At 40.6% G+C, this 13,754-nt stretch overlaps 2 protein-coding genes across 6 annotated transcripts in view; both read left to right on the top strand.

The window, feature by feature from the left end:
* PMFBP1 (polyamine modulated factor 1 binding protein 1) overlaps positions 1-13,754 on the top strand; it is a 50,474-nt gene that overhangs the window by 6,833 nt on the left and 29,887 nt on the right. For all 5 annotated transcript variants that reach the window (XM_025426701.3, XM_025426702.3, XM_025426700.3 and 2 more), the window contains exons 4-5: positions 9,230-9,472; positions 12,455-12,676. In XM_025426701.3, the coding sequence (XP_025282486.1) occupies positions 9,230-9,472; positions 12,455-12,676 (465 nt within the window). The remainder of the gene's footprint in view (positions 1-9,229; positions 9,473-12,454; positions 12,677-13,754) is intronic.
* LOC112646584 (NPC intracellular cholesterol transporter 2) lies at positions 7,270-8,426 on the top strand. The gene has a single exon (XM_025426703.2). It carries the CDS (start codon positions 7,302-7,304, stop codon positions 7,749-7,751), a length of 450 nt encoding a protein of 149 aa, XP_025282488.1. The 5' UTR covers positions 7,270-7,301; the 3' UTR covers positions 7,752-8,426.

The following is a 13,754-nucleotide window of genomic DNA, read 5'->3' as shown; positions in this document are numbered from 1 at the left end:
TAGAAAATTCTTCCACTAGTCATTCAAGAGCATTTATTGAGCAGGCAATGAGAGAGAATTCAACACATATACCCTATAACACACATACACACAAAAACCCCATCCCTGCCCTCACGAGTTTTCCATTTAGCTATCTCCAAGGCCATCTCCATTCGAGGCCCTGTCTTTTCCTTATCTGCCCTTTCACATCTGGATTTGCAACACCTGAGGCCCATTGTCCTGAAAAGACCAAATCATAGTTATATAAGGAGAGTAGCATCTCCTAATGGATTTTAGAAAAACTTCTAAATCAACCATGAAGATAACAACTGTCCCACTACTCAGAGGTGTCACTTCTCAGGAGCAGGTGATCTTTGTTGCCCCATCATCAGCTCTCTGCCTACAAGCTTTTCTTCTGGATGCAGGAACCCAGAAGCAGCTCTCTACCAATGACCGATGGAGAGATGGTGAAATAACCTCTCTCTCTCACCCCTCAGTCTTAGAACACTCCAGGCATGCTCTTTGCTCTGTCCCTGGCGTTCCTCAACAGGACCCTGTGCCAGCTGCCTATAGCGGGAAGTAAGCTGATAACACACTCTTCAGCAGCTCACTTCCTTTCGTTGTCTCATTTCTTCACCTACCTACCTGAGTTTCCCAAGATCACTTCCCACGTAAACCCCTACTTGACACTCAGTCCCTTGACACAGGGCTTGTTTCCAGAGGTGTGTGAGCCAAGATACCCGGTAACATTTGGCCTGCACATGTGTAAACAGTGGCATGATCATCTTCTCCTGGCATGACTATCTTTTTTGAACCAATACTTACCTGTAGACCAGGCAGTTCATCAGCTGAGGCAACTTCATTTCAGCCTCAGGTTTTCTGTCTTTGGAAACTCTAGTGCTAGGGTCTGTAAACCAGTCTCTAAATTTATCCCCCTAAGCTGGGGAGCCATCTGGGAAATATTTTCCCATAGCTCTCTCACAACTTTGGGTTTACAAGAATGCCTTACCTGCAGTCTTCATTTCCTTTTGAATCCTTGGCAAACGTGAAGCATGTACCAGTTGCACAGACCTGTCACTAGACCCCCAAGTCAGCCTTAGCTACTATTTAAGACTCCACTGTCTTCCACATTTGTGGTCAAGGATCCAGTCTCTCTTAATTGTGTCTGTTAGAGCTCTTCTAGGACTCACCACCTCCCTAAGGAAACCACAGATTGTTCTGCAATTCCCTAAAAATTCATACCAACAAAGTAATTCCACCTTATCTTACTGAGTGTTACTGTCCTTTCCTTAGGAGGTCACAAACATAGAAAAATCCATTGGTTTTCTTAAATGGATCTCAGGAAGAATATTATCATAATTTATTTCTTTCTAAATATTAACATTTTAGGATATTTTCACCATTGCTGCCACAAGTTTATTTATTCCCCCAGTCAGGAAAAGCCATGTGGTTTATAAATGTACCTAGCAACTTGGAGGGAGAAAGGTATTAAATCGCATTTTATTATTCTAATTGCCCAGAAGAAGGTCTAACAGCTTGAAATAAGCTTTAAAACAGGATCTTTTTTTCCCCTAGCACTTAGTGCAGAATTTAAATTGCAGGCTACGCATACAAATACACAATTAGATGTAGACTTATACTCATCACTCAGAAAATCCCTGCAAGATCTGCCCTCTACAAGGAAATGTAACATGGGACCAAAGAGGAAACCCAAGAATTTGTGAAATTTTTGACTAATATCTAACAAGGATCTGGAGAAATGAGCCAGAGGTCATAGTTCAAAATTGCAGTTAGGAAAGAAAATTAAAAATCTACATCAGACGTTATGTGTAAGTATGGGGGAGGGAGTAACCTTATAAATCAAGAATATGTTATGCTCCAAAACTTAGGAATGAAGATAGGACTAGGATGAAGCAAATGAGTACATAGGGTGCAACATTTACAGGGAACTCCTCAGGTGCCAACCCTGAGCTTGCATGCCACCTCCCCTGCCCCCCCACCCCGATTGAATGCCTCCTTAAAATTTGCACCTCACTTGTCCCACTGTAGTCCTGACCCTGCCCAGGAACCAAAAGAGTGCCTCAGTTAAAGTGAAAGTAGAAAAGAACAGAGATATCATAATAAAAGGATGACCAAGTTAGGAAAAGAAAGGTCTTTCTGAGCAATTGCCCAGGCCCCTTTGGCCCTGGTGGTACCATGGGGATTATACTCTGATATTTAGTAAGCCCAGATTGTCAAACTCATCTTTGAAGTGGATGAATGACACTATTCTTAGCATAAAACTATGTAAAGAAGTTTGATTTCTGAAGATAAAAGTAACTAGTTGAATATGGGTTAATACCTCCTTGATGGAAATTATGACACAGAAATATCACTTTGAGTCATTGGAAATGACAAAAAAAAATTTTTTTTAAGTGGAATTGCTAAATACAATGTGGGATCTGGGATTGGACCCTGGAACAGAAACAAACAAACCTTAGTGGAAAAACTGATGAAATCCAAATGAAGTATGTAGTTAAGGTAATAATAATCTACCAATGTTAATTTCCTAGTGGGACAAATGCACCTCAATTATGTAAATGTTAACCTTAGGGACAGATGGGCGAAGAGTAAATGGGAACTCTATATACTACTTTTGCAATTTTTCTGTAAATCTAAAATTATTCTGACATTAAGAGGTTTTTTTTTCTTTAAAGGGACTCTCTGGTAAGCAGAGCTCACAGATGAGAAAAATGTCTAAACCATAAAGATGTATCCAAAAGAAATGCATATCATTTGAACACCCAGTTCTATACCAATACAAGAAAGTACAAGAAATGTACTTTATAGAGGATATAAAAAATAATTGATAAACCTATCTAGTGATAAAAGGCTAACCCAGAGTTACAGGGAAAATATCCCATTTAACACCTCAAAGATAGGGAAAGAAGTTCATGGCAATGACTGGGGAAAGATGAGACTTTCAGTTCTTAAATGAAGGGGAAAAAGCAGCAGGGATCCAGTTACCAGAGTAATGCCAACCTGAGACAGAAAAGAACGCAAACTAGAATAGGGAATAAAATGGTTAAAAAGTATTTTGAAAAGCCGCTTTAGGCAAATCAGCAGGACCTGATGACATACTTTGAAGAGTACTTAAGGAATTGGCAGGTGTTATTACATAGCTGCTAGCGATTATTTTTGAGAACTCAAGAGGATAAAGAAAGTCCCTGTAGACTGAAAAAGGGTAAATGAAGTGCTCATCTTTTTAAAAAGGGAAAAAGGACAATCCTGGTAATTATAGGCCTGTCAGCTTAACTTCAATATCAGGGAAAATATAGAACTTAACATCAATCAATTAGCATCAACTTGAAAAGCACAAAGTATTGGGTAGAAACCAAAGTGACTTCTCAAAAGGCAAATCATGCCAGGCCAATTAATTTCCTTCTGTGATCAAGTAGCCACATAGGCAAGGAAAGAGCAATAGCTATAATCTCTTTGACCATAAGTACAGCTGAAAAATTGACTAAATATGAGAACAGGTTCCTACTGGTGGCCAGTGCTCTCCATCTTTTAAGACAGCTAGGGCCTGGATAGAAATCGATCTGAGAAACATGGTGGACCAGACATCCTCTTGAATCATGTCCAACTCTGGATGATAACTTCAAGAACTAATCTTACTTTGGAAGATTACTTCCAACTTGCTCGCTTTCCCCAAATCTCAGTTTAAAACTCAAAGCAGAATCTAATAAATATCTAATAAAATGTCTATGTCTTCACTAGAAAGAAAACTTTAAAAAAGAAGACAAAGAGGCAATAGGAAATGCATTGATGCCTTTATCATACCGCTTTCTGTCACATATATGAGTGAAATGTAGGCTTAATCTATAGCATGTGATTTTCTATTTATTTAGAATTAAGAAAAATAATCTTTTGAATACTTAAGGATAAATAAGTAGAAATTTAATAGGTCCCAAATAAGTCTAGGCTTTTCTCCAAGACTTTGAAACTTGATTCCTCTAAACCCATAGGTATCTATAGTGTACAAATGTTTAAAATTCTCACTCAAGGAAACTGCAGTTTCTCTGCAGATATGAGCAATTCTTGGATCTTTCCAACCAGACAGATTTGGTCAAGTGCTATGTTGGCTCTGTACTGTAAGACTTGAATGAACTCTCGTCATCTGGTTCGTCTATCATGTTACCTCAAATCAAAATTAAACCCAGAAGATTCGACATGACCTCTGGGGAAGAGAAATTACTAACAGTTCATTGGTATCACTGATAGGTTGCTAAGCTTTATACACATAGAAAAAGACATGTGTCTTTTAAGCCAAAGAATGATTACGAACACACCTAAGAATATATGATGTACATGTAGCATGTACAGGTAGCATGTACAGCATGCTAGGAGGGGAAGCCCTACAGAAAAGGTTTGGCTTAGGGGATCCCTGGGTGGCTGAGCAGTTTAGCACCTGCCTTAGGCCCAGGGCGTGATCCTGGAGTCCCGGGATTGAATCCCACATCGGGCTCCCTGCATGGAGCTTGCTTCTCCTTCTGCCTATGTCTCTGCCTCTCTCTGTGTGTGCCTCTCATGAATAAATAAATAAAATCTTTTAAAAAAAAAAAGGAAAGAAAAAGTTTGGCTTAAAAAAAGCACTTCTTTCATTCTTTTGTATAATGAAGAGAAAACAGGGACATGAAATAAGAAGAGAATGAACGAACAATGAAGAGATCACAGTTAGTTTTCAACCAAGTCACGTATACCCATCAGTGGAGAGGCACGTCCAAATCAACAGTTACACATGAGCACTTGAGGGACTAGGAATCCAGTTCCTTAATTGTCAGAGTTCAAGCCAACTTCAACAAAGCCAAGAAAAACAGAATTTGAGCATAATCTAATAAGGATTTGTTGGGTATCTGCTTCAGTAAAATAAGCCCTCTCAATTAACCCTACCCCAGGATGTTCACTCCTTTGCTTAGTTCTAGCCACATTAGGTATTTATTCTTGACCATGTCTTTTTCCAAGTAGCATCCCCCCCTCCCAGCTTACCTGTGTAGACAGAAGATTTGGGCTGTTAAACATCCCCTGATATGTTTATGTGTGCATGAGCACCCACACACACACACCACTTCCAAGTCCCTTCATGGATGAGTTGTGAGAATAGCAGCATTCTTATCTTGAAAAGAATGAGAGCACTTAACTAAAAACATTTAATATAAATGTTGGCAATTATAGCTGCACAGAGTAAATACAAAATTCAGCATTGTTTGGCTTAAGAAAGAAATGTCATTAGCTTCTCTTCAGCCACACACACCAGATATTCAGGCCAAGAGTTCAGCTTCTTGCCTAGGATTTCTTTTGCTGGTGACCATAGTGGTGAACTTCCTTTAGCTTACCCAAGTGGCCCCCACTCACTCTCACTGGAGAAGATTTTTCCTCTTTTCAATCCCAGATCTCACAGAATTAATCTCATTAAAACTCCATCTTCAGTTACTCAGACCAAAACCTTGGAGTCATCTTGCCTTGGATAACCATCATTTCCCACCATCCCACATCTAACACAGACACAACCAAATTTGTCTGGTTGAGATCTACTTTCAAAATATATCCATGATCCAACCATTTCTCCCAACTTCCAACTTGGTCCATGTCACCATCCCTTCTTCCCTGCATTCTTCTCTGCCTCCTTGCTGGTCTCTCTGCTTTGGTCTTTGCCTCCCTACAGTTGATTTTCAGTACAGCAGCCAGTGTGTCCTTTGTAACATCTAAAGGACATAATTTCGCTTATCCATTCAGTACCTTCCAATGTCCTTTTATCTCACTGAAAGGAAAAGTTAAGGTCTTTAGAATGGCCTTATATGGCCCTAAAGGAGCCGACCTCCCTTTCCTTTCTCACCTCATCTTGTACCACTCTCCCCCTTACTGTCTCTGCTCCAGCCAGAACAAAGTGGCTCCTCAGACACCACCAGGCACCTCCCACCTCTAGACCCTAGCTCTTGCTACTATCTCTCCTTGGAATGTTCCTGCTGCAGATTCCTACCAGGTTCCTTCTCTGCCTCCTTCCCGTCTTAGCTCAAATGTCTCCTCAATGTGGTCCTCCATGAAAATACTTAACTCAATATTACAGCTGCTACCATGCAAGCATTCCTCATCTCTCTCCCCTGCTTTACTCTCCTCCACAGCACATTTCCTTTTAATACACTACATAATTTATTTATTTAACTTGCTGTCTCCCCCCTCCCCATAGATGCAAACTGCATGAAGGCAGGGATTCTGTTTTGCAAACTTCTATATCTCCATTACCTCTACAGTGCTTGACATGTGGTAGGTACACCACGATGTTTGCTAAACAAATTCATTAAAGGGAAGTATCACATCCATACATGGCTACTATGTTAATGCTCATAGCAGCAATATTCAGGATAGCCAAAAACTGAAACAACCCAAATGTCCATTAACTGGTGAACAGATAAACAAAATATGGTATATTCATATAATTCAGCAATAAAAAAGAATAAAATACTGATTCTTGCTATAACTTGGATGAACCTTAAAACATTATGCTAAGCAAAAAAAGACAGACACAAGATGTATTGTATTATACAATTCCATTTATATGATATATCTGGAAAGGGCAAATCCATAGAGGCAGAAAGCAGATTAGTGGTTGCCTGGAGCTAGGGTAGGAACAAGAGTGGCAAATGGGCAAAAGGAAATTTTTTTGAGCCAATGGAAATGTTCTAAAACCGGATTGTAATAATGGTTGCACAACTCTATAAATTTTCTACAAATCATTGAACTATACACTTAAAGTGGTTAAATTTTATGATATATAAAGCGTACCTCAATAAAACTGTAAAAAAGAAAATGTTAAGTTCAGAAAGTTTGAAAGTACTCTGTTAATGAGGCCAAGGCCACATGCTCAAATTTTGGGAAGCCAATGAGATTGCCTGTTCTCTATTTCCTACTTTGCTTTGATACCTAGCTGTGTGTAAACCTCTAGTCTAGGTCCTATAGAAGCAGACATGGCCCCTGCCCTCCAGGAGTTTATAATCTAAGTAGGAGATAAGATACAGAGAGGTCACTGCAATGCAAAGCAGAATGTGAAATGCCATAGCCAATAAAATCTATGGTATTGGTGCAAAGGCAGCTTTGCAGGGAAAACAAGAAGGAGAGCAAAAATTGGACAGGATTATTTATAAGTAGGAAGATAATAAACAGATGGGAGTTAAAGAACGCCCATGAGGCACCCTCTTTATCCACCTTTCACATGTCATCAGGGATGTTGGGCAAGAAAATATAGAAACTTGCTCCCTGGAGCGCTTGGAACCTGTCTAGCCGCGATGCGTCTCTTGGTCGCCGCGTTCCTGCTCCTGGCGCTCGGCGCCTCGGCCCTGGCGGAGCCGGTGCATTTCAAGGACTGTGGTTCTGCAGTTGGAGTTATAAAAGAACTGAATGTGAACCCATGCCCTGCCCAGCCTTGCAAACTGCACAAAGGCCAATCTTACAGTGTCAATGTCACCTTCACCAGTAATATTCCATCTCAAAGTAGCAAAGCCGTGGTGCATGGCATCGTGTTGGGCGTCGCAGTTCCCTTTCCCATTCCTGAGGCTGATGGTTGTAAGAGTGGAATCAACTGCCCCATCCAGAAAGATAAGACCTACAGCTACCTGAACAAACTGCCAGTGAAGAACGAATACCCCTCTATAAAACTGGTGGTGCAGTGGATGCTTCTGGGCGACAACAATCAGCATCTCTTCTGCTGGGAAATCCCAGTTCAGATTGAAGGCTAGTGCTGTTTAGGCCAGTATGTCCATCTGGGGGTGAGAGAGCACAAGTGGAGGGAGGGCAGGAGAAATCCAGTCTAACCTAAATCAGTGCCATAAGATGAAAGGAATTTCCACACCACCATTTTATGCTTCTCAGCCTCCAGAAGGTTCCAGACCCTGTTTCCTGAGAGCTCAGAACTATTGCCCTTGTAATATCTTCTTTGAAGGGTTAGAGGGAAGAAGAGAGAGGGAGGGATAGGCATGAATTTAATTGTCCTCAGTGTTTCTTGCTGTTGGAATACGGAGGGTCCAGCGGGTCAGGACCCAAATGAGGCTGCACAGGGCCCTTGGATAATTTGCCCTCGGGTGATCAGCCTTTGCAGCGGAGGACGGGTTCCCAACCTCCCTCACCTCCTGGGATATTACATCCGCAAGTTCCTCATCTCCAAGTGCCTCCTTGAGTTCCGTACATTGGGCCAGCAAGTCTGCTGACCTGTGACAGCACCTCCAGCTCTGCTGCTTCAACAACAGTGACTGGCTGTCCAGTGGTGCCCAGCATGTCAATGGAGGGGACATGCTCAACCACAGAAACTCACGTCTGAGTGGCCAGTTCTCTATAGTTCTCTCCTGTCTCCTTTTCTGTCTAAGGTGGTTTTCATTAAATGCAGCACTTGATTAAAAAAAAAAAAAAAAAAAAAAAGAAAATATAGAAACTTCAGTGCAAAGACCTCACCTATACTGAAATAAACAACTCAGGGATGTATCCTACCAGCAGCATGCCTGATATAAAGTAGGTGCTCAACATATGTTTATTGAATAAATGGATGAAAATGTAAGATGGGTCTAGCAGCATTTCAAGTTGATTGTGGATTGGCAGGAAAAGATCTCTCATTCTCCATCTCTCTCTTTCTCTCTCTCTCTCTCACATACACATACACACACACACACACACACTCAGCATTTACAAGGTCACATCTTCCTTCGGGAGGAGAAAACAGATGTGCCTGAACAATTTCTCTGCCTCCCATTTCCCAGCATTCCAGAAAACTATTTCTCCAAGAGCCCACCCAAGTGTTTACCCTTTTATCTAAATCGAGTTTAGTCCAAGAACTCTGACCAGAAATCCATTGCCTTCTAGATCAATTGGGTTATCTTTAAATGTGAAGACAAAAAAAAAAAAAAGTGTATTATTGTGTGTATCTTTATACTACTTTCTAGGTCCTTTAGGTGTATGTTTTTTCTTCTGGCCTAAATAGTATGAATGGTAGATCTAACTAATAGGAAAGAACTAGGTTTTTTTTTTCTTCTTTTAAATTCTCCTTACAGGGTGGAAATACAGAATGATGTTTCATTGTGGATAGAATGAAATGTTTAATAAGTGCTCTGTGGGTGAAAGGATGGATAGATGGATGTCAATGATTGAACAAATGAAAAATATCAAAGAATGAATGCATACTTAGTGACAACCTATGCTTTTTTCATATATTCTATCTGAATTGCAGAATAAGAAACAAACATTAGCATTTGAGAAGTCGCAGATGGAGTTTGAGCCCAGTAAACAGTGCCATCTGAGACAACTCCAACAACTCAAGAAAAAATTGCTAGCCCTTCAGCAAGAACTAGAGTTTCGCACAGAGGAGTTACAGACTTCTTACTGTTCCCTCCTGCAGTATCAGTCCCTCCTAGAGAAGCAGACTTCTGACCTGGTTCTTCTCCACCATCACTGCAAACTGAAAGAAGATGAGGTATAGATAGAATAACTATGGAAATGTCCCCAAGCCCATGTACCTACAGAAAACAGGTCACATCTACTAGAAAGCAGACACTGGCCTTACAGAGGAGAGCTTCTCTACATCTTGAGCAGGTTTTATCAAATTTCCCTCTTTAATTCTTAATCTTTTTGAAGCTGAGCAGAGGGAACTAAACAGAATGGCATAATTGGGTGAGAGCTCCAGTATCAATATATGTGGGACATGTGATATGTGTGTGACTTGTGTGTGTGTGTGTATGTGTGTGTGGTGTGCATATAGGTCCATCACTTCCATCCAATTACCATTGCAATTTAAATGCAAAAGACTCTTGGTCTCTGAGGGTTATAAAAAAGGTATAAAGTCCATTAAATGAACCATTTTTAGAAAAATCAGATTTTGATAATACATAAATTCCTAGCACTTGGATAGCTGATAAGATAACCAGACATTGAGTCTGAGTCAATCATTGAGAGTACCAGATTGGTCATTTATTTTCAGGCTGGAGTTTTAGATCATATAGACTTAAGTGTATTCTGGACATTCATTTCCATTCATGTCCCAAGATAGTATTTTTTTTAAACCAGAAAAAGCATCCTTGTGGAATCCTGAGTAAATTCCAAAGACCAAAACTATAGAATATAAACCAGTTGAGCAGTGGTAACACTAGCAGCAGTAAAACTATGGCTTCTAAGTGATGAGATACACAACCTCCCCCAGAATTTCCTTCCTTTGCATTAGAGGTAAAATTCCAAGGACTGTCTAGGATGGTGATATTACTTAAGGACTAATTCCAGGGGCCGTATGAAGGGACTTAAAGAATGTAGAATTTTTAAAAAGAAAATATTATGAGAATTTACTGAAAAGGATTGAGAGGGAATGAAACAGAGAAAGGTTATCCTACAAAATATAATTAAGGACAAAGCCTGTGAACATAAACAATAGTTTAATAGAACTAAAGCAAGGCTGTGTTAAAACTGGCAATTCTTAAACAAGAGTCCAGCCTGAATACAGCGATCCTGAATTAGTTGGGATTCTATTTGGCTGCATGTAACAGAAAACCCCAAAGTAATAGTGACTTAAGATAGTTTATTTCTCTGATATAAAAGAAGGCTAGAGATAGGTGGTCTAGGACTGTTACAGGAACTGCATGTATCATCAGGTACCTAGGATCCTATGTTTTGGGTCCACCATCATCAGCTTAAAACTTCCATTTTCTAGATCTCCTAAGGTGGCTGCTGGAGCTCCAACCATCATATCCTTGTTCCAGATAATCAGGAAGGGGGCAGGGGAGGAGGTGGGGAAAAAAAAGACACACTCTTCTCTTTTAAGGACACTTTCCAGAAGCCCCACACAACTTTTATTTATGTATCTGGCCAGAGTTAGTCAAATGGCTACAGCTACTTCCTGGGAAGCCAAGGAAATGTATTTTAGTGACATGCACTACTGTCCCAAATAAATTCAAGGCTCAACTACTAAGGAGGAAGGGGAGAATTGATATGGGATCTGGTAAGTAGTAGTCATTAAAAATGACCTCAAGCTGGGAAAACATTGGAAAAAATTACTCAAGCCATTCGGCCAAGTTTCCTCAATACTTTGCTGTACAGTAGCATCAAATTTCTGTCTAAGGATGAGTTTCCCAACAGCAGAGCCTAAGACAAGGAGATGAATGTAAAATAGCTAATTCAGGAGATGATCCCAGAGGGAGGGTGGAGAAGTGAATCAAAGTAAGGCAGGAAGCCCATAAAGAAAATCACTATTAAGATCACTGCAAGGGCACCTGGGATTCAATCCCTCTGGAGAACTCTAGGAGGTAGGACAGGACATGCCTCGGAGTGATCCCGGCCAACCACCCAGTCATTGGTTGAAGGCTGCACCAGAAGGTGTTAAGTCCTCCATACTTGTAACCTGCCTTGTCCTGCTCCTCTCCTTGAGTGGGCTCCTGAAGCCCAGGCATCCCTCAGGCAAAGAGCTGAAGATGCTTGTGATAGGGATGGGTTTAGCATTCAGAGGAACGGTGAGTGCCATGGGAATGTGAGCGAGTCACTGGTAGATACTTATAAACATTTGAATATAAAATATTCCTTCCCTCTTCCCCTTATCTGATAAACTTCTCAAACTAAATGACCTTTTCTTAGGAGGAACTTCAAATGGCAGGCAGCAAGTATAATTAGCTTAGAGCAACAGAATGTGTTCTATCCAAATTCTACACTGAAATATTTGAACCAAAATGAAACCTTCCTGCTCTTAACTCCTTCAACACATGTAACTCTAGGCATACAGTTGAGCATGCTCAGCTGTATACAGTTGTTTGCTAGTTGTAAATCATATCTTCCCAAAATTGTAAGAGTGTAAACTCTTTGAGGGAGGAGCCTGTCTTATAGATATATACTCCCTCAGCATCCAAGACATTGTTTATGAGTACTCAATAAATGTCTGTCAGTTGGTTGACTAATTAATCGATTAGGAAGAGATGTAATCTATATAAGAATTGTGCAAGTCCCAGAGGAACTTGGGGTTGTTCCCCTAGTCTCTCTCAGGAACTTTGCTGTGTGCAGGAGGGACTCCACATTTTCTAAATTAGATCCCTAGAGAATACCTAGGAAGCAAAGAATACTGGCACTTGAAGCCCTTAAAAAAATGGAGCTATACAAATTCATTCCCATTAATCAACTAACAAGTCTTTATTGAGTTTTTACTACATGCCAGGCAGGATGGGAAAGATAATGGTACCTGCCTTTAAGAAACTTACCATCCAAATAGGACAATCTTTTTTTTTTTTTAATTTCTAATCATTAACATTCTGATACTATATATATTAGCTTTTAAATCTGTGCTGGGCCTATTCTGTACATACAATTCTGTACATCTGGGTTTCCAGTTAAACATAAGATTCCTCTGCATGGGGTCTTATAGCCATACCCATTCCTCATTAGATGTTTCCATGAATTCATTGTGGTTCCTTTCCTACACCAACAGGTGATTCTCTATGAGGAGGAAATGGGAAATCATAATGAGAACACAGGGGAGAAGCTCCATTTGGCACAAGAGCAACTTGCTTTGGCTGGGGACAAGATCGTCTCCCTGGAAAGGAGCTTAAGCCTCTACCGGGATAAATACCAGACTTCCCTAAGCAACATTGAGTTACTGGAGTGCCAAGTGAAGATGTTGGAGGGGGAGCTCAGCGGGATCGTCAGTCAGGTAGGACTCACACCAAGCCGCTCCAGCAAGTGGACATGCTCCCAGCTGGTCCCTGAGTAACACTCCCTGCCTTCTCTGAGGGAAACCCAAACGTTCAACCAGATGTCCTTCCCTCCCTCGAGCTTTGTAACCCTCAGCTTTCAATTTCCAGTCTTCACATCTCCTTTCAGATTCCTCCTTAGGAATTTTGAGGCTCCTTAATTAATATAAAGTGCCAGCACTTCAAGTAAGGCAAAAATCCAAATACCAAATGAGCTCTCAAATCTTCCACATTCTCATAGGGACCTGGCTGGGGGCCTCTTCTCAGTCACAGGACTCATGCAAACCGCGACTTCAGGATCAAACAGGAGGTGAAACCCATGAAAGATAACAAAGAGCCAAAATGCCTGAATCTTTCTTTTTCTTTTAATTGCTTTTTTTTTAATTACACAAGTAATACAATGGCAGAGGCTCCCTAGACAGAATCACAGAGATTAAATGTGAAAGTCTGCTTTCAGCCTCCTCTACCCTACTCTCCTCCTGTTAGGTAATCACTTGAATAATCTGTTGGGAATCTTCCTCAGTCTTTTGTTATACAGTTACACATATAAATGGTTAGGGTTTTCTTTTTACATAAATGGGTCATTTTACAAATGTGGTTCTACACCTTGCTTTTTAAATGTGTATCTTGACAATTTCCTTTAGTAACTACCTTGTATTCTATGGTGTGACTCTACCATCTACTGACCTATTTTGTCTATTACAAACAAGCTGTAATGAACATCCTTATTCTCATGGAATAATCTCCTAAAGTGGGGATTGCTGGGTCAAAGGATATGCTTACATTTAATGTTTAAAGATACTTCTAGGGCGCCTGGGTGGCTCAGCGGTTGAGTGTCTGCCTTTGGTTTAGGGTATGATCCTGGAGTCTGGGATCGAGTCCCATATCAGGCTCCCTGCATGGAGCCTCTTCTCCCTCTGCCTGTGTCTCTGCCTCTCTCTGTGTCTCTCATGAATAAATAAAATCTTAAAAAAAAAAAAAAAGATACTTCTAAATTGAATGCCAGAAAGATTCTACACTTACCAATTATTGTTGGCA

The sequence above is a fragment of the Canis lupus genome, chromosome 5 (genome assembly GCF_003254725.2).
Source record: "Canis lupus dingo isolate Sandy chromosome 5, ASM325472v2, whole genome shotgun sequence".
NCBI classification, from domain to species: Eukaryota; Metazoa; Chordata; class Mammalia; order Carnivora; family Canidae; genus Canis; species Canis lupus.
The sequence above is the reverse complement of the archived record's forward strand: the minus strand, read 5'-3'. Positions and strand labels throughout refer to the sequence as shown.